The sequence below is a fragment of the Vulpes lagopus genome, chromosome 24 (assembly GCF_018345385.1).
Source record: "Vulpes lagopus strain Blue_001 chromosome 24, ASM1834538v1, whole genome shotgun sequence".
NCBI lineage: Eukaryota > Metazoa > Chordata > Mammalia > Carnivora > Canidae > Vulpes > Vulpes lagopus.
The window spans coordinates 40,996,856-41,024,759 of record NC_054847.1 but is presented as its reverse complement, the minus strand read 5'-3'; the positions used below and the strand labels follow the sequence as shown (position 1 = coordinate 41,024,759).

Below are 27,904 nucleotides of genomic sequence, written 5' to 3'. Positions count from 1 at the left end.
AATATTCCATTGCAGAGAGAGAACACATTTTGTTTATTCATGCATGTCCTAGCACTCTGTTGAAAAACAACAGACCGTAAACCTAAGGATTTATTTCTGGACTTTCAATTATTCCACTGATCAATATGGCTGACTACTGTAGCTTTTGTAGGAAGTTTAAATTGAGAATTGTGATTACAACCATGTCTTCTTTTTCAAGATTGTCTGGCTATTCTGAGTCCCTTGCATTTCCATATGAATCTTAGATCAAGCTCGTCAGTTTCTTAAAAAAAAAAAAAAAAAACACCCAGATGGGGTTTCATAGGGATTTCACTGAACCTGTAGATCAATTTGAGGAGTATTGCCATGTTAACAATGTAAGGCTTCCAGTCCATGAACACAAACTTGACAATGTCCCACAGGTCGCTACGCTTCTGTTCATGTTTCTATTCTCTTCTTCTTGTTCCTCATCCTGGAAAATCTCAATTGACCTGCTTTCAAATTCATGGATTCATTCTTGGGCCAGCTCAAATCTGCTGCTAGTCCCTCTAAGTGAACTTTTCAGTAACTGTACTTTGTAACTCCAGAATTTTTTTAAATAATCTGTACCTTTCCTTAGATTCACTACCTGGTGACAAATCACTCCACTTTTTTCCTTTAAGTCTTTAGACATGGTTTCCTATAGTCCTTTGAACATATCCATCATAGATGATTTAGATTTTGTGCAGACCACCCAACATCCAGGCTTCCTCCAGGACCGTTTCTATTAATTGCTTTTTTCCCCCTCTTGTATGGACTGGCCATATTCTCCCTTCTTTTCTGGATATCCCATAATTGTCTATTGAAAACTAAACACTTTCAAGAATATAATGTTTCAATTTTGGAAATCAGCTTCCAGAATTATCACAGATCCAGCAGTTTGTTATTGTTGCTGTTTAAAGAATTAGTCTGAGAAAATCACTAAAGTCTGTATTTTTGTCATACGCGGCTCCTGATGTCTCTGCTTAAGTCACTCGGGTTTGCCAATGACAGCACAACTCTGAACCAGTAAAACCTTCCAGCCTTTACCAAGGGCTTCTGCATGTTGCTGGGGTGTGCCTTCCGTGCTGTCCGACAGCTTGTAACCGCCTTAGTCTTCCCTTCTGCTTGCACAGAGCATCAGGGTCAGCCCCAAGTGAGAACTTCGGGCCTTCTCAGGTCTTCCCTGGGCACGTGCAAAGCCTTGTGAATTCCCAGAAACCGGGTTTCTGGAGTTTTTCAAAGTCCCTGATGGACATTTCACTCTCAGGTTTTTCTTGTAGCATATTTTGCTTAGTTACTTGTTGCCCCTAACCAGCAACACCATCTCAGAGAGCCGGGATTAAACAACTGCCTCTGACTGTTTGCAACAAACGTTGTGCAGCACCCCCTACACAAAGGGAATTCTAAGTCAGGTCAAGTAAAGACAAGCCTTAAGACTGGAGCTTTTTTTTTTTTTTTAAGATTTGTTTATTTATTCATGATAGACACGGAGAGAGAGAGGCAGAGACACAGGCAGAGGGAGAAGCAGGCTCCACGCAGGGAGCCTGACGCGGGACTTGATCCCAGTTCTCCAGGATCGCGCCCTGGGCCAAAGGCAGGCACTAAACTGCTGAGCCACCCAGGGATCCCCAAGACTGGAGCTTCTAAGCAAGCTGTCAGGCAAGTCAATTCAGGACATTTCTTGGAGGAGCAGGCTTTGAGGGAGCTCCAACCTTCTTTTCTGCCCCATCCGGTGGCTACTCAAAGTTTCCCCAAGTACCACACTCGTAAGGCTGTCAGCTTTCAAAGCCACAGTGCAGCTGAGGCCAGGTGAGGAGTGGGATTGGCACAAGTTAAAACACCGCCGTTCCTACTGACGTTCACTATTCCTACTGAGCAATCTCATGGTTTTTCTTGAATAAGTATTCTTCAAATCGTTGCAAGTCTTTAGCTAAGTCCTGAGAAGGTTGGTATTGATAGCCGTTGCCGTTGTTCTCAACGCACTGGTGGTGGCACACACTTTCAGAGGCCCTTCCTACTCTGCCCATACTGGAATTCCAGAGGCCTTCTCTTTATGTTTGCATGAAATCTTAGTGGAGTATTTACCATCATTTAAAACTCAGTATAACTGTGTCACCCAGCATTACAACATTCACACTTCCTATTTGTGTTCTGGGAGACTGCTACTTTTAAAAGTATGCAGAAGAAAGACGTGGAAAATTTATAATCACTGCCTTCTATCCAGCAAAACTTTCTTCCGGGCGACTCCCTAGAACCGACCACTTCCTAGGGCTCAGCTTAGGAAAGAGAAAAATGATTAGAATCTAGAGTACTTTTAATAAGAATTTTCCCACACTGCTAAATTTATATCGACTTCAATTTCTGAGAGTTGGTTCCTGGCAGGATGGCCCCAAGTGCAACTCTTAACATTGCTACTGCTCAGCTACTTGAAAAGTTGGGGAAATAAAGCCTTCACACAGTCGTACTCCTCATGCCGTCAACACCTGCTGAGGAAGGGCATAAGGAGATCGTCCTAATTCCTGATAAACCATTCTAGAGAAGAGAATATAACCAGGAGCTGGAGAGGAGCACATCCTTTTCAAAAGGAGAAGGAAAGAGCCAGTGCTCCTGGAGGCCCCACTCTGTCTCCTACCAACTGGGCACTGCCATCACGTCAGGCCCAACGCTGGTCCACAGCCATCCACCTCACTAACCTCTCTGAAGTGTCTACCTTTCTTTCTTCGAGGAGTAATGGGCAAAAAAGAGAGTAAATGGGGAGTGACCATCTTCCCTGCAGGTTTCCTTTCCGTCTCTCATATAGGAACTCTAAGCCAACACCTAACACATGACAGTAAGAGAATCTGTAAACTTTTAATCTCCTTTATCACTTATCAGAATCCTATTCACTCTTTTCCTCACCTAGCACCCCCCACTTTGCAAGTAACCATCATTTTTCTCTCTGCTAAGACTACAAACAGGATTAAGAACAGCCATGGGGATGCTTCTGTTCTTTGTGTTTAACAATTGTGCTGCCTGGTTGCCCAACAGTGTGATCCCACTTTGCCTAAAGGAAGCTCCACCCCCCTGGGCCCAATTCCCCACCTGGACGCGGCCCGCCTGCACTCCCCTGCTGCCACCACCAGCTGTCATCTAGAATCCTTGTTCCCAGCCTGGCTCACAAGCACCAAATGCCCAGGTCACCTCACTTCACCTCCGATCTGCATAACACAGTAAGCCACTTCTCTCTCCAGCTGCCACTACTCAACAGCTCCATGGGATGTGAATTAGATATCAGAGAAAGAACAATATATGTGGGCGGTCATAAAAGCACTCAGAGTCCTCACAGAGCTTCTGGCCTCCTAGCTCAGGCTCATTTCTGAGCTAAAAGACCCAACTCCATTCCATTCTGTAAGTGCACCAGGTGATCCAGATGTCCCCTAACAGCCCCCACAGCCCCCACCAGGTGTGCTAGAGGGTACCAGGGAAGGCAGGTGTGCTCCCACAGGCCCTTACAGTGATTCACCTCACCCTCCCCTCTAGCCACTGCTTTGACTCAATTTAGTTCATACCCTGAAAACCCCTCAAACAAGAACAAAGGGTATCCAAGGACTGAGCAGTGATACCAGGATACTCTATCATTTCCCTTCATTGTCACCCTTCATGGCATCAGCTGCACAGACACATCCTCACTGGTGGGTTCAAACACATGCAAGTGTGGTAGGTGAATTTGGACTTTCATCCAGGCCTGTTGTAAACCAGGACTAGACGCTGCACCAGAGTCTCCATGCCACTCTGCTTCCACGGACCCACGCTTGGTGTTGTGTGCTCCTCACCTATTCTGCTGCTGTTGGGTCTTGGCAGAAACTAAAATGCATTTAAGTTCACTTTAAAAGAAAGGGCTTTAAGATGCTTACACTGGTGAGCGTACTGAGGATCATTTAAAGATGACAAATTCTGAATCCACCGCGGGCGTGTATGAGGGATCTAAGTTTAGAAACCTCACAAAAATCAACCCAATCCCCAAACAAGCATGTAGCACTCGATGAGAAAAGCATTCTCTCAGCCAGTTACCGAATTTCCCAGTGCCTAGAAATCAATGTCCCAAGTAAAGCCCCAAAGAACCACTGAACTTCTACGAAAACAGAGGCTTCAAAACAGGATTTACAAAAGGCTTCCAAAAATATCATGAGATGTAACAGGAAACAAACAACTGAACTGACTTGGGAAGGGAAGGGGGTGGTGGGCAGAGGGGGGATGTGTATTTACTTCTACTGTGTAAGAATTAGGTAGTTTCTGCTTTGACTTTTGTTTTCTTGGGTTTTTTTTGTTTTGTTTTTTGCTTTGACTTTTGTTAAAGAGTTATGCGAAGTTTCTTTCCTGATACTAACCCTACAAGATATGCATCTTAAAGAGCGTGGCTGGTTCTTTCTGAATTACAGCATGAATAACTCTGGTGTGCCATCCTAGCCACCCTGGGACTCTAAACACTTTTTTCAATAGAAAGTCCTCATTTAGCACCTTCTCAGACCTTCTCTACTGGAGGAGTTGCCATCAGAGCCCATATTCCATTATATCCAACACCCTGAGGGGTGGACAAGTATGCTTCTCCCAGGGGATAAATTTAATTTCTAGAAACAGCTTCAAAGCCAACCATAGAAGACTAAAACGAGTGTTCAATCCAGTTAAGAGCATTTTAATGAGGTGTTACTATAAGGCAATGAGGCTGATGTGGACAGTAACCTGGCTGAGAAAGCAGTTTTGAAAGAATGAGGATTACCAAGAAATTCACTGACCTACAGTTACCCTGTGAAGAGTCAAGATGAGGCCTCCCAAGAACCCACCTTGAATGGCAATGCTCATTTGGATGAGCAGCATCCAGCATATTTGTTAAGTAAATGTTCCTTAATGTCATCCCTAGTTAAAAGCCAAGGGTGAGGGACGCCAGAGTGGATCAGCAGTTGAGCATCTGCCTTTGGCTCAGGTCGTGATCCTGGGGTCCTAAGATCAAGGCCCACATCAGGCTCCCTGCAGGGAGCCTGCTTCTCCCTCTACCAATGTCTCTGCCTCTGTGTGTCTCTCACGAATAAATACATAAAATCTTAAAAAAAAAAAAAAAAGATAGCTTGAAAGCAAGGGTGAGGGGAATTATTTTAAGAATACCAAAACTATTCAGGAAACGTGTGCAACTGTGTGTAGCTGGTGCCTCAGCTACCACTATGCAGGGCACAGAGACCCAAGCTACATCATGCAAGGGACTCCAGAGCCAGTGCTTGATTTTTGGCTGCCTTGGCGAAAACAAAATAAAACAAAAGCATTTACTATTTGGAAAATCGGTAAGGTCATCTGATGGTGACAGTGGAAGAAAGGCTGCTAAAGAAACGGAAAGAGGAGACTGAATGAATTATTTCACCAGGGAAATTTTCAGTACCAAACGTAAAGTACCAGTAAAGGAAAGATCTGTGTAAGATCAAACAGCAACAAATGTTTAAGGTGTATTAGATTTAGATCTAATTGGCAATCTCAGTGTAGGCACGCTGCTGGGGCCAGGTGAGAGTCCTCCACGTTCTGACCCATCACAGCTGTGTAAGGGCAGAGCCAACAGACAGACTACATCAGCTTTCCAAAGAGGCCCCACCGCCTACCATAGGAATTCCCTCCCTGCTGGATCCTACGTGAGAGCGGGGATCACACCTTGCACAAGAAGCCTCCAGCAATGATGACCTTCGTACGTTAATACAAGCACGTTCTAGATCGTCTACATGGCCACCTCGTGTAACTGGGCACCCCACTGGTTTCGAGAGCTTCCACTGGTGCTTGTACTCATGGTCAAGAAGGCAGCAGTTCTGCTGTGTTTCCAGCTAACAGGACTAGAAATCAGAGTTTAAGTCAAGGTCTTCGTGCTCCAGCACAGAGTACAGTAGAAGTCTGAATAACAGAAAAAAGGAAAAAAGTAATGACCCGCCCCCCCCCAAATTCCCACATGTGGTAGGTCAGGAAGGGAAAACTCGTCCTAGCAGCCAGTACTTCCTGAGCACAGATGATAGCTGTAGTTTTAACAAAACAGCATCACCTGTCACCTTAAAAGCACAGTTCAAATGAATTAGGTTGAGAATTAGATTTGTAATGAATCTGTACATTGGTTTTCAGGATCATGATGGTGATACACTCATTACGAACATGTTTATTCCTTTGATGTTTAGACATATTTTAAGAAACATTATATGACAAACTAATTTAAGGCAACGTGGAGTTCTTACTAATGTTTTCTCTCTAAAGGAAGTCTACTAAAAAAAAAAAAATAAAGGAAGTCTACTTTAGGGACGCCTATGTGGCTCAGTGGTTGAGCATCTGCCTTTAGCTCAGGGCGTGATCCTGGGGTCCGGGGATCAAGTCCCGCATTGGGGTCCCCTCAGGAAGCCTGCTTCTCCCTCTACCTATGTCTCTGCCTCTGTGTGTCTCTCATAAATAAATAAATAAAAATAAAGGAAGTCTTTAGAAAAGCTTTAAAAAATACTGTATCATGCTGCCTGTGGTCTTCCCAGCCCAAAAAGGAAACACAATTAATTGTTCTTCCCAAGGAATAGGAATATAGAATAAGGTCTTCCTCAAGGGGAAATCGTTGGGCAGAAAAAAAGCTAAGCCCCACCAGTTAACCACTGAATAATATTAACGTCAATATAGTGAATAATCGTTTGTTATCTTGATGGTTATGCCTCAATATTGAGCCAAATTTACAAGAGTTCCTTTCATTGATCATGCCCTCAACTTATCAAAACTTCCTATTACTATTTTTGAGTTATGCTTGTGAACCTAACAAGGGGTCTGAAAAGCAGAAACTACATGAGTTCAAGGCTGAATGTGGTATAATCCAGGCTAGCAACCCTTAACATGAAGATGGCAGCAAACAATAAAGTTTTAAGTCCTCCTTTTCTCATTTCCCCCACTTTTACATCCATCGGTGCCATCATGAGAACATGAACTCTCCCAACATAAAGCCTGTGGCTCTGGTGTTGGCTTCCCAAACTCCAGGACAGGCTCACCCTGCAGTACCCTCTTAACCATCTACTTTCTGGCAGAACCGACAACAGATTAGCAGGTGCAGCAAATAGGACTTCCCCAAAGCTTGAGCAGAAGAGCCCCATCTGCTTCAGGACAAGAGATTCAATGGGTGAAGGACAGAGACTTCATGTTCACCAAACGGTCCCAGCAGCCCAACCACTAGGGCATTGTGTGGCCAGTGAAAAATAAGATTACACAACCCAAAGACTGTTTCAAACAAACAGATCATGCCCATAAAAGCTGCTATTCCAATTTCAGTGGGGCAGCCTCCTTCACATCACCATCCAAGACTGTATCCTAAAATACATAACCTTGAAAATATCAATAATATGATATCCTGGAGGGTTCAACAGTAAGAACTTAGTCTCAAAGCTCTAATGTCACAAGCTACCAAGGCAGGCTTTGAATACATGCAAAATCTGCCTGGGAGCTGGATAATAACCACTGAAAATGGGCAGCCCCTGGCAAAATTAGAAACCCCATTAGAAAATTAGCAATTAGCCACTGTATCCTTAGCTACCAAAAGCAATCTGGTCACTCTAGACCATGCTAAAACGGATTCTCAAAGAGGCTCCTTAACCCCTGGCAAATCAATGTATTTTTATATTTATCTCTAAATCCAGAGCAGTCCTGGAGGGTCTTCCAAATTCCCCTCTTCATGTTATCCCTTCCCAAAGGGATAGTTAGTAATTAAATTACTAAGAGGAGGGGCTGCGATAGTTCATACGCACAAGCAATAAACTGGGCTTGGAATTAAATTTTCGCATTTTTATCTTACTGTAAATTAACAGTAGTCTTTTTAAGGGAAAAGATAGTATGTGTTCCCATATTTAGACCTGCAGGGGGAAGCCAACATCTAAATGATCACAGTTCTGTGAAACCCTCGCTGTAAGACCTTCAGCATCGGAAAATGCAGAGCTATTCGATCCTAGGCAGAGCCGAGTATAAATAACCACCTTCCTTCCTGCCTCCTCCTGTCTGGAGCCAGCGCCACAGAGAAAGAACCCCATGGTCCGATGTGCCTCTTCCTTCACACCAGTGTGAGGAATAAAAGCAGCAGGGAGAACCGAAAAGACGTGTCTGCATTCTGACATGCGGAAGACACGGGTTCAAATTCCGACCCTGGCACTTGCTAGCTCCCTGGCTTAGGCCCCCGTTTCCCTCTACACCTTGGTTTTCTCATTGGAAAAATGTGAAAGACAGGATTTCTAAGGTCTTGTGATTGGTGATGGGGTCAGTTAGGTAGCTATGTGAAACTGAAACACACTGGGGTGGGGGCTGCTCGGCCTGGGCACGACTGGCTTTCGGGGCCAGGTATTTCTTCGTTGTGGGGGATGCCCTGCACCTTGTAGGATGTGTGACAGTATCCTCTGCCTCTACCCACTAGATGCCAACAGCACCTCCCAAGTTGTGACAACCAAAAATATCTCCCGACACAGCAAAATGCTGGAGGAGGGCAAGTCCCCCAGTCTAGAACCTTTATAGTAGGTATTTAATAAATGTAGGTTTCGGGGGCACCTGGGTGGCTCAGTGGTTGAGCATCACCCTTCGGCTCAGGGCATGATCCTGAGGTCCTGAAATCGAGTCCCACATCAGGCTCCCCATAAGGAGCCTGCTTCTCCCTCTGCCTGTGTGTGTCTCTGCCTCTCTTGTGTCTTTCATGAATAAATAAAATCTTTAAAGAATATTAATAAATAAATGCAGATTTGGGGTGCCTGGGGGGGGTTCAGTCAGTTAAGCAACTGACTTGATTTTAGCTCAGGTCATGATGTCAGGGTCCTGGGATCAAACCCCCTCTTCGGGCCCCAAGCTCAGAGGGGAGTCTGCTCCAGGATTCTCCTTCTCCCTCTGCCCCTCCCTCCATTCGCAATGCACTCTCTAAAATAAATAAATCTTTAAATAATAACTAAAAAAACAAATGTAGGTTTCTCCTTTCCCATCCATGCAGCTCCCTGAAACAAGAAAGGTGGGTGATTATGCCAGAGCCCTTCCTTTTTCTCAATCAACCAGTAACCAATTCAATGCCACCTGCATCCTAAGTACCTCCTGCATTCACCGCACAACCCCCTCCCCGGGGGGTGGACTCATTCCCACCACCTCCCTGGGGTGGGCCAGCTGCATGACCGCCTACCGTTACTCACCTCACATCCACTCTCCCCCTGCACCGGGAGCACTAGACAAGCACAAATCGACACCAGTTTCCCAAACTGTCCCAGAGGACCGGTTCCTGGACAAGATGCACAGGCCTCCACACACAGCCATCCCCTCTTTGCCTTTCGGCCTGGCCCCCAGGACCTCAGCAGCATCCTCCTCCCCCTTCCTGATGAAGTGCCCTGAGACACCACAGCGTGCTGGTGCATGGGCTTGGGAGCCGGACTGCCTGGATACAAGTCCTGGTTCTGCCACTTACTAGCTCTGTGACACTCTGAGCCAGTCAGTTCACATCTTTGTGCCTCAGTTTCTCGCCCGGCTGCAGTACAATGGAGATAGAAGGACCCACCTCAAAGAGTTGACATGAAGATGAGTTTTCATTTTTCTAAGGCCTTTATATCAGCACCTAGCAGGTGGAAAGTGCTCAAACTTTAGTTGTTCCCTTATTTTCATCTAAAACTCAGCTCAGGGGGCACCTGGGTGGCTCCGTGATTGAGCATCTACCTTCGGCTCCGGTCGTGATCCCAGGATCCTGGGATGAGTCCTGCATCGGGCTCCCAGCAGGGAGCCTGCTTCTCTTTCTGCCTGTGTCTCTGCCTCTATCTCTCTCTGTCTCTCATGAAGAAATAAATAAATATATCTTTAACAAAATAAAAATAAAAAAAATTAACTCAGCTCAGAAGTTCACTGTGTGAGGCTGGACACCCTGGCTTTTCCTTTCCACCTATCTTCACACCCCAGACCCCACAGCAGTGTCCTGCACAGTTTCTGCTGTTTCACAGACTGTAGCATGTGCAATCGTTGTTTACTCACCTGTCTCAGATCAGACACCTCCCGGGAGCCAGAGCTGCAGGCCCCGGACCCTCCCCGGCCCTCCCCGGCCCTCCCCGGCCCTCCCCGGCCCTCCCCGGCCCTCCCCGGGCCCAGCACACCATCCAGCCCTGAGACTGTGTGCTCCATCCAAGACTCACACATCAATCTCATCAGATACAGCTACCAAAAAAATCAGTTTTAAGATCTTTTTGAACCTGAATTTGTTCATGCCACAGAGATTATCCCTTTTTTTTCTAGTCTATGCCATTACTTCAAATTGTGGGGAAGGAGAAGAGGTTAAGAGCAAAATTCTACGTGAAAAGACTTCTTGCCTCTTCAAGCCCCAAAGAGGCAAATTCATTCGACAGAAGGCCATTGACTAGCCTTTGATCGTTCGACACACCCTGGGTTTTATTTTCCACAAGTTTCTAAAAGGGCAAAAACAAAGGCTGCAACTGTCATTGTCCATACCGGAGCACCTGCCTGAAACACCATTTTGCAGACACCAGAATCCAGGCTGCCTGGCAAAGAAGGGCATGGTCCTGGTTGCCTGGGAGTTAAAAATCACAATAATAAGACTGGGAAACCGATCAGTTGCTCCCTCCTGGAGCAACAGGGACATTATGGAATTTGGACTTGCCAACCCACCCACCCCCATCCTAACCATAAAACTATCCATGAGTGGGCACTGCTGTCCTTTCCTGCAATTATTAACCTTTTTGTATATTGAGACCAACCTCGGGATGCCTGGGGAGCTCAGTGGTTGAGTGTCTGCCTTTGGCCCAGGGGTCCAGGGATCGAGTCCCACATGGGGCTCCCTGCATGGAGCCTGCTTCTTCCTCTACCTGTGTCTCTGCCTCTCGCTCTCATAAATAAATAAATAAATAAATAAATAAATAAATAAATAAACAAACAAACAAACAAACAAACTAGCCAACTTCATTCTAACAAAACTGCAGTTGCTTTAAAGAATATATAAAATATAACACTATAAAGGTGTTTTAAAGAGTCAGGGCCAGGGGAGAGAGAAAGTCAGAAGACCCCAGGAAGGGCACTGTGGCAACCAACTACTCATTAAGAGTAGTACTTTTCAGGTTTGACATCCCATTTAAAAGGTGGGAAAACCTCTCTCAGTTCCCCTCTGTGCTGACTTGAAGTCTCTGGTTGGGATTTCATCCAGGAGGCATTAACTAGGGGTACCCCCGTGGAGCTGGCTGCCCCAGGCCGGTTCCGGGGCCCAGCGCTGTGCTAGCTCCACCGCGTCTGGGGCTGACCCAGGGCTCGCACCTCCTCAACTGCAGGACACTTACACTCGTGACCTCCATCCACCATCATCTGGCCTCGCCGGGCAGGAGGAGGACAGTGCTGACAATCTGACAATGTTAGCATTTCGCCTCCTCGGCCTGAGACGGCTGAAGGGCCACCTTTGCTAACACAACCAAAGATGCCTTTGAATGCAGACCCAGAAACCCCAAAGCAGGATCATGCCAACCTCCCTGCCCAGGCTGACCCCTTCACTGCTCCAACTCCTCCCTCTCTGCACACAAATATACCTGCTGTCTCACCACCTGCTAGGCCCCCATGCTCCAGCCACTTTGGTTTCCTTTTGGTTCCTCCAGCTTGGTTTTATCTTGAGGCCTTCATGTTTGCTAAGCGCCCCCCGCCCCTGCGCCCCCATCTGGAATAGTCGGTCTCCAAACCTCGAGGAGCTAGCAACACCTCATTCAGTTTCAACTCCACCCCTCGTCTATCCCCTATCACCCCTAGGCCTCTGGAGAGGGTCAGAACCTCTAAGCACCCAGGGGTAGGAAGGAGGGGGCACTCAGCCCCCATCGAGGACATGAAAACACGTCGTAGGCATCTCCCTGATGCATGGATGGCAAATGCTCAAAACACACACCACGTCACCTCACTACTGCAACCACTCACTGAACATTCATGACGGGCCCAATTCATGCTTAGTGGGGTCTTCTTTTGGGAAGAAGCATCTGAAAACAATCCCTATGTCTGGGTATCCCCCACAGTGTGACTTTTGGTGGGTAGGCCAGCCCCGGGTCCCACTACTGAAACCAAAAATTGAAGAACAGAGGAACAAGCCCCTCATATCCCCTCCCCTGGCAGCAACAGTGGCTGGGAGATGGGCCTCCAGGGCCTCCAGGAGGCAGGATGCAGAACAGAATTCATGCGGCAGGCCCCGGACTGCTCTCCTTAGAAAGGCCTGCTTTCAAGATCGGCCCTTGGCTGGTGTCTAAGACCTTGAAGGGTAAACAGTTCCCTCCACAGATACAAAATGTTCCCTCAATGAGAAGCGTGCCACACGGTGCCAACCATGTGGTTTATGCTGAACACCTACTTTCTCCCCTGGAGCCGGGAACGGTCGTGTGTGCTGGGCAGAGGGAGCTTCCATGAGCAGTCCCCGATAAAAACCCTGGGCGCGGAGGGTCTACTGAGACTCCCCGGTAGACAACACTTCATACACGTTGTCACAACTGCCACTGGAGGAATTACGCGCATCCTGCGTGCCGTCACTGCGAGAGGACCCTTGGAAGTTCGCAATCTGGGGTTTCTTCTGCTCACTACATGGAGCTGGTCCTTTTGATTTTGCTCTGTATCCTTTTACTGTAATAAACTCTAACTGTGAGTATAACAGTTTCTGGGTCTTGTGAGTCCTTCTATTGAATCACCGAACCCAAGTGGTTATGAGGACCCCCAACATGGGTAAGAAAGAGGAGACCTGGAGCAGCCCCAGCCAGAGGAGTGTCGCCACACAGCATTAAGACAGATCTGGGGGGAAAAAAAAAAGATCTGGAATGGGGTCATAGGTGGCATTCAGTGCCAGGGAGCTGGGGTTCTCTGGCTGTGATCTGGGGTGCCCAGCTTCCCTTGGTCCCTGACTGCTGTCTAGGCCTGGGTCTCCAGCTTGACAGGTACTCCTATGCTATCTAAAATGCCGGGATGCCTGGGTAGCTCAGCAGCTGGGCATCTACCTTCGGCCTGGGGCGTGATCCTGGGGTCCTGGGATCGAGTCCCACATCGGGCTCCCTGTGTGCAGCCTGCTTCTCCCTCTGCCTGTGTCTCTGCCTCTCTCTGTGTCTCTCAAGAATGAATAAACAAAAATCTTTAAAAAATAAAATAAAACGCCTTCAATAAATCCCTCTGTACTTAAATTCACCAGAATTAGTCACTGTTGCTTGCAATCAAGAGCCCTAACTATAACAGATCTTGTATAAAAAGAAGTGCCATAAGTAAAATGAAATAGCTGAGTCAGGGGCAGGTAGAGAGTCCTATGGGCCCCACAATCCCAGTCTAGGGAAGTTGGTCATTCTGAATAGACAGAGCAAAGCTAGAGTGGGTTCAAGTGCCCGAATGGCTGCTGGACCCAAACCTTGTGCCTCTTCATTCAAGGCTACTTTCAAATTGCCTTGAGGTAGAAGCCATGGGAATGAACAGGGCAGAGAGACCAGTTACCAAGAACAGAAATTCTCAGAACCAGAGACTTCACTTAGATAAGGTCACTGGCTCTTGCTACCAGTCCAAGGAATTGACTAGAAGCAAAAAACTCAGATGCTAAGTTTTCACAGGAGTAATACTGCCAAATATTCAGGTCAGATGACACTAGCCCAAGGCTGTTCAACGCCTAGACACACAACCCTAAAGCCCCAAAGTCACACCCAGCAGGGCCCAAGAAGAGGCAGTCTGCCAGTGCCAGTTCAATCCAAGGGCAGCTGCAAAGGACAGGGACCATGGGAGAGTCTCATGCTGGGTACAATCCAGCAGAGCCAGGAGCTGCAAGACTGGCTGACCAAGCCAAGGACTCCTTGCTAGTCCTGATCTGCCAGCTACAACACAGAATTTTCTTATTTTCCCCCCCTCTCCAAGTGGGGGATTTATTGTATCCTACTCTCTCTTCACTGTTGTAGGCTAATGTTTGGGGGGGACCTAACCTATTTAGGTGTAAGTCACTAGACCAGTAAAAAAAAAAAAAAAAAAGAAAGAAAGAAAAAAAGAAACTCTTCAAACTAAGAGAAGGGACAATGTATAACCCAGAGATCCTTGCAATACTTCAACAAATATTTGGGTTGTCTCCCTAGGGAAAGAGAGCTCATGATTTCACAGAACCATGGGTATTTCTGAAGTGTATCGATCTGAAGGTAGATGAATTATCCAATGGGTGGACTTGTAGGGTCATCATGGACTTCACCTCAGCTCAAGAGGTAGACCCTTAGAATGAAGGTCATTCCATCCCTTCCCTGGCACTGGCTAGTTGAGAGAGAAGCAGATGGGAGCCTCTGTGGCAAATGTGACACCGAAATCGCCTGGGATCGAAGTTTCTGGGAATGAAACTTCTATAATCCTAAGACCCAGGAAGCCACTCTGTTTCTTCTGCAAATAGGAAAAAAGAACATGGCTCTGACTGCCACTGGCAGCCAGACTCAGACCAAGAAGGTCTCTGAAAAGGGCTAGACTTTAGACGGTGGAGTAGATGGAACTTGATTCCTTAATGACATCACTGGGCTGACGCATGTTCCCATTGTCCAGGTGGGCGCTTAACAGACACCTCGTAACTGAATGAGAGATAACATTCGTCTCCATGACCACTATCAATAACCCGCCACAATACACAGGCTGCCCCAGTGCACAAATTAACACTGGCCACAACTCAAGCACCACAATTCTGTAGGCTGCACCTTTGGGGGCAAGCAGGAAGGAGTGTGGTAGGAGTGCAAGGAACTCACGCCACATGGCACACACGTCTCAACCCTAGGACACATCCTTAGGTTAGAAATATTAAGAGCAGCAGGAGTGGGAAGGGAGAGGAGACACGCAGAGACCAGTGTCAGATGACACATAACTTTCCCTTTTGTTCGAGAAGGGACCGCCACGAAACATGGACATGCCGATTACAGGTCTGCTCCAAGGGAAAACCAAGGACAGCTTCTAGACACTCAGATATTTGCAGCAATGACTACAGGTGTGCACAAGTACCACGCTGACATCTAAAACCATTCAGAGATACACCAAGACTCTAAAGCAAAACCCAAAGACACAAAAAGAGAAAACAGATTTCAGTTGGGTTTTCACAGCACATGCACAAAGTCAGAGGACACACAATGCTACTGAAAGATTTAAATTACTCTTATGCACAGAAGGATGAAACTACAAAATTTTAAGTGTCTGCAGTGGAGGAAACGAAAGCTCTGTCCTACAAGCTGCAAGTTGAAAAGAAGTCTAATTTCCTGGTCACTCTGAAAAGTGTCCAATCCTTCACCTGTCCCTCCACTTCCCACCTCGGCGGGGAGCTCCGAAAAAGCACAAGTGGCAATCCCAAGACCTTGATACCCTTAAATAATGGGCACACAGCGGGCCCCTGACGAACATCTGTGCACCTGCACACACACCGTCAGCATCTGTTCCGAGCAAGTGCTCTCACTTTTACCCAAAGCCTGATGTCCTACAAGCATCTGGGAGGTTTCTTTCCATCTCACTTTGAAACTTAGCTTTTACATTAAGAAAACCTCCCTATGGAAAAATAGAAGAAAAACATAAAAAGGCAATGAAAATCGCCTGCAATCCCTTTGCTCAACGATAACCACCGTGGACATCCTGGGATACACGCCCAGTCATTTGTCTCCATCCAGATATACTTCTAACCACAAGAGGACTGTACTGCAGCCACGATCTTGTAACCCACCTTTTCCAGGGATGTGAGTGGCATCTTCACATATTAAATACTCTCCAATACCTCCCCACCCTGCCAGCCACCACCCAATGGCTGCAAGGGGTGCCTCTCTACCTCACTTCTCAAAGAAGGGAAGGAAAAGCTCTTAGTCCAAGGCCAAAGTGTTCTCTTTCGCTAATAAGTCAGTGAAATGAAGACATCCTTCCAAAGGTGGGCAAGCATGGCACATACCAATTTCTCCAATATCAGCATAAACATATTCTAGAACTCAAAAATCACAGGGGTCAGCTCCTTCCAGACAGAGCTTAATTCAAGAGTCACATTCATTTACCCTCTGGAGTTATTAACAAATGGAGGAGGGGGGACACACAGCCGGTTCAAAGTTTAGAAAAGACCTGACTGCCACTGGTGCTTGCATCCAATTTTCACACCCAAGCCACAAAGCACAAAAGGAAGTGGAGGAGGATAAAAGGAAGCAAACAGATTCTCAGTTTTGCTTTTTCTTTAAACCTCACACACTCCTTCCCCTTTCCAACCCAAACTGCCAAAGATGGAGTTGGCACCAGGAGAAGCACCCGAAGATGAATCACTTATTAACTGGAGAGAGAAAAAAGATGGAGCCTTAGGAAAAAAGTAAGCTTGGGTTTTCAGCATGCTCTGGTTCCAAAGGTAGCTGGGAGATTTGAGAGTAAGTATGTGGAGCTTTTAATTCCAGGAGATACACACTGCGAGCTTACTAAGCAAATTCTCTAAATAGCTTAGGCTTGCTTTTGGGCGGGGGGGGGGGGGGGGGGGGGGGGCGGACAACACCAGACCAAAACAACTTCTAATATTTAGGGAAAAAAAAAAAACACACACACATGCACACAAGACCTACACATGTACATGAAACTAACCCATTCAACAAACATCTTCACCTAAACAGGAAAAATTCCAAAGAGATCTTCCTCTTCTACGTTACCTGTGACCCAGGCTTGTCTCCACTAGAGTCCTCACATTGGTGACTTCTAACACCATTGCCAAAATGGACATGGAACACGTGAAATCCCACAGATCACTGAACAGAGCCAAGTTTGCATGTTAAGGCGTCAGTTCTGAACAGATGTGCCGCAGAGGCGACCTGGTGGGACTTCCTGCCAGGTAGGCAGGTGTGGGCGACCTTCCCCAAGGGCCATTCTCTCCTGCCACGAGGACCACTGCGACGCCTCATGCACAACGGAAGCCCAGCTTCACCAAGTGCTCTAAAAGGCACGCTGCGACAGGTGATCCAGAACTGCACCCAAGGAGAACGAGGACAGCAGGCTTTGAATGCAGCTGAAACTGGGATAATGCAAACTGTGCTAAGACCAAGACTCACAGGTGCACACTGCTTGGCCTTGGTCACTGCACCACAGCATCCCCTCTGGGGTAGAAAGAGTACACGGCCTCTTCCCAGGGGACAGGAGGTGGACACGGGCCTGAGCCCCCCAGGCCATCCATCACAACATCACTCAGTGTGCCCCGGGAGCCTTGGTCCACCAGCACCCTGACACATCCCGGGTGATGGAACAGCACCCTGACCAGTGATGGCGAGTCCATCCTCTTCATGGGCCCACTATCCCTACAAGCCCTTCCAAATTCCATCTTGGATTTCACATCACAGCCTCTCACACTAAAAACAAAGTCACTTTTGAATGGCCCCTTTCTCTTGGTGACTAGGAGGTATAAAACTATGAAATCTCTCAGTGGCCGCCTGCCTGCCAAGAAGTCACCCAACACTGAATTTCATGACAGCGAGGGAATCAGATAGTCTCACCACGAAACCTGGCAAGTTCTGAATCAATACAGGACTTTGGAGTCAAGGACAAAAAGTCGACTAGAGGGGCAAATTTAAGCTAGTTACCCCAGATATGCTAACGGATATAGCTTTCTCACCTAAAGGGCTTACAGTCATAGCCAGCATCCAGGCCACTCAGGTTCAGAACAAATCATCACAACCATAACGAGGTCCTAGGTGTTCACGAAGTAAGTGTCCCAGATCTTTCCACCACTGGTTTTCTCTCTGCCAGATAGAGCCTGAGCCACAGTCTGCCCTCAGGAATCAAGAAGTTCCCCAGCAATCAAATACTCAGGAGTGGTGATAATTGCTGTCATTGACCTTCTCAAAGTCAACGACAGCAATTCCAGAATGGTCCACAGAACTAGCATTTTTTAGAAGTCCCGACACACCCAAGAACAAAGGACGTGATCATGGTTCTCAAAGGAACGTTTCTGTGTGCACGTTTGTGGGGGTTCTTCCCCTAGATCCAAACGCCTATTGTTCTTGCAAGTTAAATGTGCCACGGATAAAAGGAGGTCTCTTGATTGAAATATCGCATTGACAAACATCACTTTCAGTGCTTTTGCTAATTTTTTTTTTAGTTTGTAGGAAAATACTGGTTTCTAAATCTAGTTCCTTTATCTTCATCTCTAAATTCAGCTCTCATTGCTATATTCCGCCAACAGGCAACTCCCAAACAAGAGTAGCATCATGAAACAGTACAAACATTGCCACCTATAGTCAGAAAGTGAGATAGATTTGTTGATACGGTGACCTGGAAGAGAAACAATACGAAAAACAGAAAGTAACATTTGGCCACCCTCCTAGTGGCCTTCACCAATCCTACTATCCTAATTCTTATTTTCATCATTATTCGTATATTATTTTGATCCTCTTTCACATGGATCGTCAAAGGCATAGTTGGCTTTATTACCAATTAAACAGATCAGTGAGGCAAAACCACTTCAAACACCTACAACATCAAAAACACTCGAAAACACTTAAGTTAAAATCTCATTTTCCCCATTTTCATCTAGGACCTGAAATTCAAGGGCACCAATAAAATCTGTTCAAACAGACCTATTAACTCAAAATAAGAATTTTAGGATGATCTCAATCGGTCCAAGAGAAACTGATTTGTTTCTCTCACCAGTCACATATGGCCACGCTCCTATGTTGTTTGAGTAACTGCACAACACAGAAAGGCGAGTAAACTGGCAATAAGCCCCAAGTTTCTTCCCTCGCAGCGAGTGCAGAAGCAACACAAACCCAAAAGCACTGCTGCAGTGATGTGTGACGTCATTCTCTAACAGCACAGATGTCTTCCTGGAGGTTCCTCCTGAATGCATGTCAAGCATGTTGATGCTCCCAGTATCATGAAACAACTTTGCAAGAAGTTTCCTGGAGATGTAGGTCCTCCCTGCACTGAGATGCCCAACCAGTTCCCTTGTGTTCTGCTACGGTAAAGAAACCAAGATCATCTGGGGATTCCCGTTTTGCCAGGGTCCTCACCCCTTTGAACAAAATCATTTTTACTCTTTAAGTAATGAGAAAAATCAGCACTTAATAAAACTGAACATAAATTAAGACGTCAGTTTCTATAAATTCCATAGGACCCTTGAAGAAAACAAAAATTCAGTAAAATTTAAGACGATACATTATATTCACCAATTTATAAAATTGCTTTTAAGTGTCACAACAAAACCTAGTCCCTTTTAGGGTTTTTCTTAAACGTTAGCAATCACGATGCAGACTGTAACTGGAGTAAAGCACATCAACCTAGGCACAAAGCACATCAGCCAGCTCTGCAAGGCTGGACTTGGGCATTTGGAGTTGGAACAACTGGGCAAGTCTTACCTGCCTCTACAAAACTGTTCAGCACCACCTATAGATCCAAACAATATCTAAACTAATTTCCAAACGCAATCTTGCGATTGTTTTGCACAGCTGCAAAGATGGCACGCAGGATTTCAAGGAATCTCTTGACATGGACCATTTTTTAAAAATTAACAGCTACTCTCAATTACTTACAGATGGCTATTCGGGTGGCCTATCTCATAGGCTCCCCGTTTCTTCTCCGCCAATGCCCAGTGAAGGACATTTCCCTTATGCTACCCCTTTTCTCAGAAACAGAAAGGCAGCGATCTGACTGGCAACTGACTTCAAAGTGAAGGACCGGGGTACTGACACTGATGGCCGAGAGCTGGCCCTTAACGAGTCTGGAATTCAGCAACAGCCTGAAATAAGGATGCTCCATAAAATGAACGGGGTAAAAAAATAATAATAAAATGAGCGGTGTATCATAGTGCAACAGCAACTTTTTTCTCTCTTAGAGGTACAGAAGATAACAGTGCATCTTAAGGTTGACAGCATCTTCAAGATAATATACCTAGGCCAAAGGTTAACCTTAAATGTTTGTTCTGGAGTTCAAAGAACCCTAAAACAATAAGCAGTAGTGGGGGTGGCAGGAACTGCAGCACAGCTACCGCCTCCCCGGGACCACAACGTGGACACAAGTGTTGCCAGGTGAGAATGGAGCCCCAGTGAGGTCAGATTTTTGCCATTTTCTGTACAACTTCCCGAGCTTTACAGCACAGCAAAGACCATACTAAGCCAGCCTCCTGGTCAATTCAGACCTGCAAGTCTTCAGTTTATAACTCCTGATGTTTATCTCCACTGCAAATTAACTTCAACAACCCAGCTATGAAGACATCTCATGATACCTGGAAGACAGGAAGAATGCTACAAACCAGGCCTGTGCAATCAACAGAATGGAGTTCAAATCCTGACTCCATACGTACTTACTGTGTGTCCTTCTACGGGTCACCTAACCTCTCTGAGCCTCCATTCCTCATCTGTAAATCCTGGCACACCTCTTAGGAGGTTCGTGAGGATTACACGAGACAGCAAGTACATAAAGTTTGCTAACACAGTGCTAGATGCAGAGAAAGCATATGAAACATTAGCCAACTATTCTTGTTTGTATATAATGCAGAGGAAGGCTGTCAAAGTGCTATCCCACATCAGCCCGGCCATCTGTCTCATGTAATCACCAAAAAACTGCCGCATCTAATAAGCTGTCATTCAGACTTTAGTATTCCACCCAGAAATCTTTTCAATAAACGATACCTTTCTGGGATCCCTGGGTGGCGCAGCGGTTTGGCGCCTGCCTTTGGCCCAGGGCGCGATCCTGGAGACCCGGGATCAAATCCCACATCAGGCTCCCGGAGCATGGAGCCTGCTTCTCCCTCCGCCTGTGTCTCTGCCTCTCTCTCTCTCTGTGACTATCATAAATAAATAAAAAATTAAAAAAAAAAAAAAAAAACGATACCTTTCTAAGATGTTCCAACAAAAAGACTTCACAAGGTTAACAGTAACACTCCGGAGTAAACTGCCAAAATGTGCTACAGATTGCCAAAAAAAAAAATAAAATAAATAAAAACAAAAAGCACAACAAAAAAAAAACTGCCCAGGAACCAAGCCAGATGCAGCAACTAGTCCAACTGTTCTAATTCCAAACCAAATCTGATGCTGGGCCCAGAGTCACAAGTTTTGCTAATTTGCTAATCTCTCAAACACCAAAGTCCTTCATCTGATGGCAATTTCAAATTTGGTTTCCCAAAGGTGACCTGATTTAAATCAGTAAATAGGAGCTTGAGGAGCTTGAGCTCACTGAGGAACCTCAACAAGACACACAAAAAATAAACAGTACACGCACTCACACAAGCAAAGCCCATATTTAATTCCTCTCTTTCTACAAGCTGGAGAGACCTGGGAGCAAGATCCTGTCTTGGCATCCCCCTGCAATGCTTCATCACCAGTAGTACTTAGAGCTAAAAAAATCTTTCTGAGATGGGACAGAAAGCTAAGTGTGCTCCAAACACGCAATGCTTTCCATCAACTTCCAACGAAAATACAAACTCACTTTTAAGAAATGTGCTAGGTATACGGACACCTAGTTTGCTAAGAGATGTGTAAGATAGCTCTTATGTAGCAATCAAAATATCTTCACGTGTGATGTTCGGCAGCACACCAAGTGTGTGAACTGAAGTGCACTCATACTTAACACGCCTTGGAAAAACAACCCTGCCATTGGTTTCATGAGCCAGTCTGCTTTAAGAGCCTGTTAAGATCTTTCATTTGTTTTCTTACGCAGACTAATTCAGGGACACAAAACAAGCTGTGCAAATTCAACAATTTGTTAATATTCTACGAAGGTATTCCCTGATTTTCCAAAGGCTAACCTGACGGTGCGATACCTCCCATAAGAAAGCAAACACCATAGAAATGTGAAGTCATCAAAACAGTCCTGCCTTATTTTTTTTTTTTTTTCCACTGGTAGGAGAAGCTGAAAAGAGACAACAGATGCCACTTGTCTTTTGTAATCTAATGTGCGGGAGGAACTTAATAGTCCCAGCAACATAGACATCACTCAATCAAGAAAATGTCCTTAGCACCTTGGGCTGTTCCCCACACCAGCCCCAAACACCGGTCCAGCGACGTGCAGGAGTAAACCCAGTCATACACATACACACGTATATACACACTCATACCAATTCTGTTTATACTCCACCCTTCGCTTTCACACTGGACACCAGTTAAGGAGATCTGAGTTAACTAAAGAGGCAGGATGTGCCCTAGGTAGATGGTGATACTAGATATAAATGTAAACAAAGAACACACAACAGGGGCACGCAGAGAATCCATTCATCAAACACTCTTAATATATTTTTCTTTGGTGCCTTACTAAGAATCATGTAATTTAAAATTTACGAGAGACCAAAGCTGAAGTGCAGCTGTCTTCCCCCCACCATACCTCAAAAAGCCCTTTGTTTAGGAATGTCAGTATCTCAGCACCTTTCTAAAAGCTCACTGCCTGCCATCTAGGGCTGCTAATTAAATGGAGAAGTACCGAATGAAAGGGAAAGCTCCTCAAAAGGGCAGAGGAGCCAGGGAGGGGGAGAAACCCCTGGGTGAAAGCAACAAGGATCCTTTTCACCACCCATCCCCAGGTAACTGCCCCCCCCCAAAAAGGGGGAAATTACCTCGCCCTGAGCACAGCAGGGCAAAATAATCAAAAATGTAAATCACACATTATTTGCATTGTGATCATTCTTTGATAAAATACATACCGAGGCAAGCTTTAGGTAGCTCTGGCAAGAGAGAGAGAAAGAAAGAAAAAAAAAAAAAAAGTCCTACCCCCAAACACTCTCCCCACCCCCAGGTAACTATTCCATTACACACTTGCCAAGTGCACACACACAATTCCATTACACACTTGCAAAGCACAGACACACAATTCCATCACACACTTACAAAGTGCATACACAATTCCATTACACACTTACAAAGTGCACACACAATTCCATTACACACTTACAAGGTGTGCACACACACACACATTCCATTACAGTCACAAAGCAGACACACACACAAGCACAGACACACAATTCCATCACACACTTACAAAGTGCATACACAATTCCATTACACACTTACAAAGTGCACACACAATTCCATTACACACTTACAAGGTGTGCACACACACACACATTCCATTACAGTCACAAAGCAGACACACACACAAGCACAGACACACAATTCCATTACACACAAAATGCACACACACAATTCCATCACACACTTGCAAAGTGCACACACAATTCCATTACACTTGCAAAGCGCACACACACGCACACACCCCCAACCCAGGGCAGGAAAGCTGCAGAGAGAGAAGCCATCACGGGGCAGGCCCGGATAATAGCCTCTCCAGCAACCCCACCCCCAGCACCCGAGAAAGAGGGGACCTCGGAAAAGAAAGGAGGGGGAAGAAAGAGAAAGCCCGAAACCCTCGAATTTCCAGGCATCAACTTTTCATGAAACGCACGACCAGGAGAGGAAATACCTCCCCGCTGAGTAATGCGCCGAGGGCCGTAAAGCGCCCCCGGGAGCCCCGGCCCGAACCCGCCGACCGGCCCCCCTACCTGTCCCCGCCCCCCGGGGCCGGCGCGGGCGCGGGCGCGGGGTCCCCTCCGGGCGGGGGCCGCGGGGACACCTCGGAGGCCGCGAACAAAGCTCACCCCGCGCAGCCACGGCCTCGGGGGCGTGGCTTCCCGCATCTGCTTTATTAATAAGGGGGAGCGATTGAGCTTTTGTCTCTCCACCTACCCCGGGGTGCCGGGCTCGGAAGCCGGGGGGGCGGGGAGGAAAAAAAGGAAGAAAAGAAAAGAAAAAGAGAAACGGCAGGGCTGCGGGCTCCCTCCAAGTTTCCCGCGGCACCTGCCGCCGCCGGCCGCGCCCCCGCCCCGGGACCCCCGGGCGCGCCGGCCTCGGCCCCCCGCCCTGCGCGCACGCACCCCCGGGGCACCCGCCGCTCGGCCCCCGGGAGTTCCCGGGGGCACCCGGACCCCGGCCGACACCCGCCCGACACCCGCCCGTGACACGCGGCGCGGGCTCCGGGCCGCAGGGCCGAGCGGCGGGAAGTTGCCCGGGAGCCCGGGAGCGCGGCCGAGGGGCGCACGGCGTCCCCGTCCCCGGCCCAGGGCGGCGCGCAGCCCCTCGCAGCCCCTCGCAGCCCTGCGCCCGGCGGGACCCGGGAGCCCCGCGCGGCCCCCGCCGCCGCCGCCGCCGCCGCTCACCTCGTCCTCCGAAAGTCCGTAGATCGGCTCCCCGAGCCCGGTCGCCATGGAGCCGGCGCCCCCCGCGGGCTGCGGGGCGCTCCCGGGCGGCTGGGCCGGCGGCTCCGGCGGCTCCGGCGGCTCCGGCGGCTCCTGCGCTCCTGCGCTGCTCGGCGCCCGGCCTGGCGCGTCCCGCGGGCGGGGTGCGGGGGGGACCCGGGCGCCGGCAGGTGAGGGAGCCCGAGCGCCCGCCCCGAGCGCCCGCCCCGGCCGCCGCGGGCGCCGCTTCCTCCCGGAAGGCCGCGGGGCGGTGCAGGCTGGCGGCCCCGGGAGCGCGCCCTGCCCGCCGGCCGCCCTCCCCGGCGCTCTCCGAGCCGGCTCCCCGCCGCCCCGCTCTCCCCGCTCTCCCCGCCCCGGCCCCCGCCCCCGCCCCCGCCCGGCGCCCAGGGGGACCCTCCCCGCTCGCCGGGGCGGGCGCACGCGCCCCCCAAGCCAATCAGAGGCCGCGCGGCGGGGCTCGGGGCCCAGGCCCCCCCCACCCGCGGGGCTCGGGGGCGGCGCTCGCGGGCTGGCGGGGGCGGGGGCGGGGGCGGGGGGTGCGCCCCGAGCCGGCCCTCCCGGCGCGCGCAATGGGGCCGGGGCGGCCTGGGCGTGGGGGGCTGGGGGCGGGGGCGCCCCGGGCCACCCCCTCGCGCTCCCTGCGCCCCGAGCCCCGAGCGCGCCGCGATGGTCCGGGGGTGGGGGGGGCGGGCATATGCTTCCGGACCCCTCGGCCGGCCGCCCGCGGGGGAGAGGCTGCCCCGGTGTGGCCGCCGCTCGCCACTGCCCGGGTCAGGCTCGGGGGCGCAGGCCGAGGCCGAGGCCGCGCCGCCCCGGGGCGCACCCGCCCCCCTGAGCAAAGCCGGCTCGGCTCGCCCGTGCGCCCCCGCGGGAGACCGTGCAGCTCGGGGAGCCCCCGCCCCCCCGCACGTGCAGACCCCGGGCGGGCTCCCCCGCGTCCCGGCCGCCGTGCCCCCCGGAGCACATCCCCTCCTGGCCATCCCCGAGACCGACAGGGACGCCGCCGCCGACTTTTAAATAAGCGAAAGAAATGCATCCCTCGACTTTTTCCAGGAAGCCTTTCCTTAAATTTAGCTGGTAAAGGCAGTTGCGAATTTTTTTTTTTATAAGCACAACATGCGATTTTTCCTTTGAAAAGAAGCCTCAGAATGTCTACTTTGGAATGAACAGGGCGCTTTTAGAATGTTTCGAGGAAGAAAGGAGAACTCACGTGATCCATGAGCGTCCTTATGCCTGTTTCCAGCTACTTTGCTAAAATATCTGCTTGTGGGCCCTGCTAGATCGTTTTCGAAAGAAAATGGGCATCCCCCACCGCACCTCCCCCCCAGGCCTCCCGGTGACACTGCTGTGGCTTGAAACCCTGTGCCCTGCGTCCGTATGGTGGGTTTCTTTGCAAGACTTAACCCCGTGGAGCCAGCACTGTCCTGCGAAGCCTTCTTGTCTGCAAATCGTGTCCTATTAAATCAACAGAACTTAGATGCCAGAAAAGCCCAACGGAGGGGAAAAAAAAGGAAATTACCTTTATGAAGGAACAGAAATGACCGGTCAAAGTTTTTTCACTTTTTCAGACCTAGATTGTTTTTCTTTTATTAAACAAAAGGTTCTCTAACACGCACACCTGTGCACATACATACACGCCCCCCCCCGCCCCAAATTTTAACATGGTGCCTGTGACTCCCATAGGCTTCACTGCTTCTTTACCCTCAGTACCCCAAAACTTTGCCAAGCGTTGTACCCTGGGAGGTGGAGGGGGCGTAATAGATTTTAAAGTTTTCAAATAGAGAATTGTAATTTCTAATGATATAGGACACCATTCCTGCACCCTGGAGGTACACAGGTCCAGGCTTTATCTCTGGGGGAAGACATAACTTCTGGAAACCATAGCGGTGTCTCATACTTCCCTCATCCTCTCCTCATCATTCCTGCTCCCCCGCCCCCACCCCAACAGCCTACACTGCTGGCACTCTTGGGTCATATCCTTGGCTTTCCCTCAGGGATGGCAATTAGAAACTACGATGTGCGACCGACCATATGTCACTTATTGTAGGGGTGCTTATAAAACCGTGATCCATACCATTATTCAATGGCCCCTGTTAAGAAGACTCGAGACATTTCAGACCTATGAGGAAAAGCTTTCTTTCTTCCAAGGAACTGGTAAGCTTTTACATACGATGAGAACTATTTCAAATGATTGTTTTTCTATTTACTTTGGCCACCAGGAAACTCAGGACCAATTTTAAGGCTGTGAGCCGTAAGAGAACCTATAAAAAATTGAAATCAGTACCTGTTGTAATTACAAATCGGCTCCCCCCACCCCCAAGGCAATGGTTCTCTATGCTGAATGCACATTGTTACCATCTGGGGAGCTTTAAAATGATCCAGTGCCCAATACCAAGTGCTCAGCTGCCAGCATACAAGACTATGATAACATTGGTTCAGGGGAGGAGTTCCAGTGGTTTCCCAGGTGATGCTAGTGTTTGTGTTGAGAATGGCAGCCTCTGCCGGTGGTTCCCAAACTTTACTGCACATGGGAACACCTGGGGATCTTTAGAACTACTGTTCTCTGTCTCCCTCCCTCATACACGGATCTAGTTGATGTGGGGTGCCACGTGGGCATCAGGATTTATAGAGGCGCTCCAGGAGATTCTAAGGCAGAGCAAAATGTAGGGATCTCTAGCCTACTCTCTACATATTTTCTATGATCCTGATTTTTTTAATTTAGAGAAAACTGCATATTATAAACATACTCAAATCCTTTGTGGAAGGAGGTAGGATATAGACATATGTACTTAATGTGACTCCCATAGGCTTCACTGCTATGACTATTATGTCACTGCAGTGACTATTATGGGACTATTATGAGTCCCAGTTTTACATGCCCCCTAGCACCCTGAAGTCTCAGAATAGCAATCCACTTTTTTTTTGGGGGGGGGGGTAGGTAGTGTGGGGAGGACAACCCTTAAGAGAAACTATTTGGCATTCTCGTACAAAGCCAGAGTGTTCTTGCATCCTCCAGTCAGGTTCCCATCTACCCAACAATTAGCATAGAATTTGTTCCATTTTGTTCCCTTTGGAGTCTGCCTTTAAACATCTAAGATTTGATACCGTGGGTGTTTGGTGAATGCTCTTCATTAGGTCATCAGAAATGAAAAATTAGCAAGAACAATTTTAAAGTACAACAGGTGATCACAAATAGGGAACATTCTAATGCTAAGCCTCTTTACAAATTGAGTTGGCTTAGTTAACTATGTGTACCTTAATTGAGCCTGGGAAGAACCCAAAGCTGAAAACATAGTGACACCTATTTGCATAAATATCATATAAATACCACGACATTTTTCTCTTCCATTTTGCGGGGACTTGGGTTCTTTCAAAAGAAAGCTGGTGAAACAGGCCTTTTTGACGATGGCCACGTACCTGTAAAGACTGGTGCCGTCTTGGAACTTGGCTGTGTTCGTTGACACATAGAGAAGTCCTACATGTTTAAGGTGTTTACAATTACACACGGAAATAAACCATGCTTCAAACTGCTGAGCGTAGAGGTAGATAGCAACGAGGGGCGTGTAAATAATGAACCTTTTTGTATAAAAATAGCTAAACTTAAGAACCACATCTTGAACATCGAGGTGCCCTTCATTCTAGTGCTCCAAAAGATATCTGAGACGTAGATATTAGATTCCTGTTTTTTTCCCCAGTGTGACTAAACTCTTTCCTCTTAACTATGTTAGCTATTTTCTTTTTTTTTTT

The 27,904-nt window shown here is 48.0% G+C and overlaps 1 protein-coding gene across 1 annotated transcript in view; it reads right to left on the bottom strand.

Moving 5' to 3' along the window:
* The window catches only part of NEDD4L (NEDD4 like E3 ubiquitin protein ligase), a 340,490-nt gene extending 316,007 nt beyond the window's left edge, over window positions 1–24,483 (bottom strand). The window contains exon 1 of the mRNA XM_041739415.1: window positions 24,119–24,483. Within this exon, the coding sequence (XP_041595349.1) occupies window positions 24,119–24,166 (48 nt within the window). The 5' untranslated portion in view covers window positions 24,167–24,483. The remainder of the gene's footprint in view (window positions 1–24,118) is intronic.
* Between the last annotated feature and the right edge of the window lie 3,421 nt (window positions 24,484–27,904).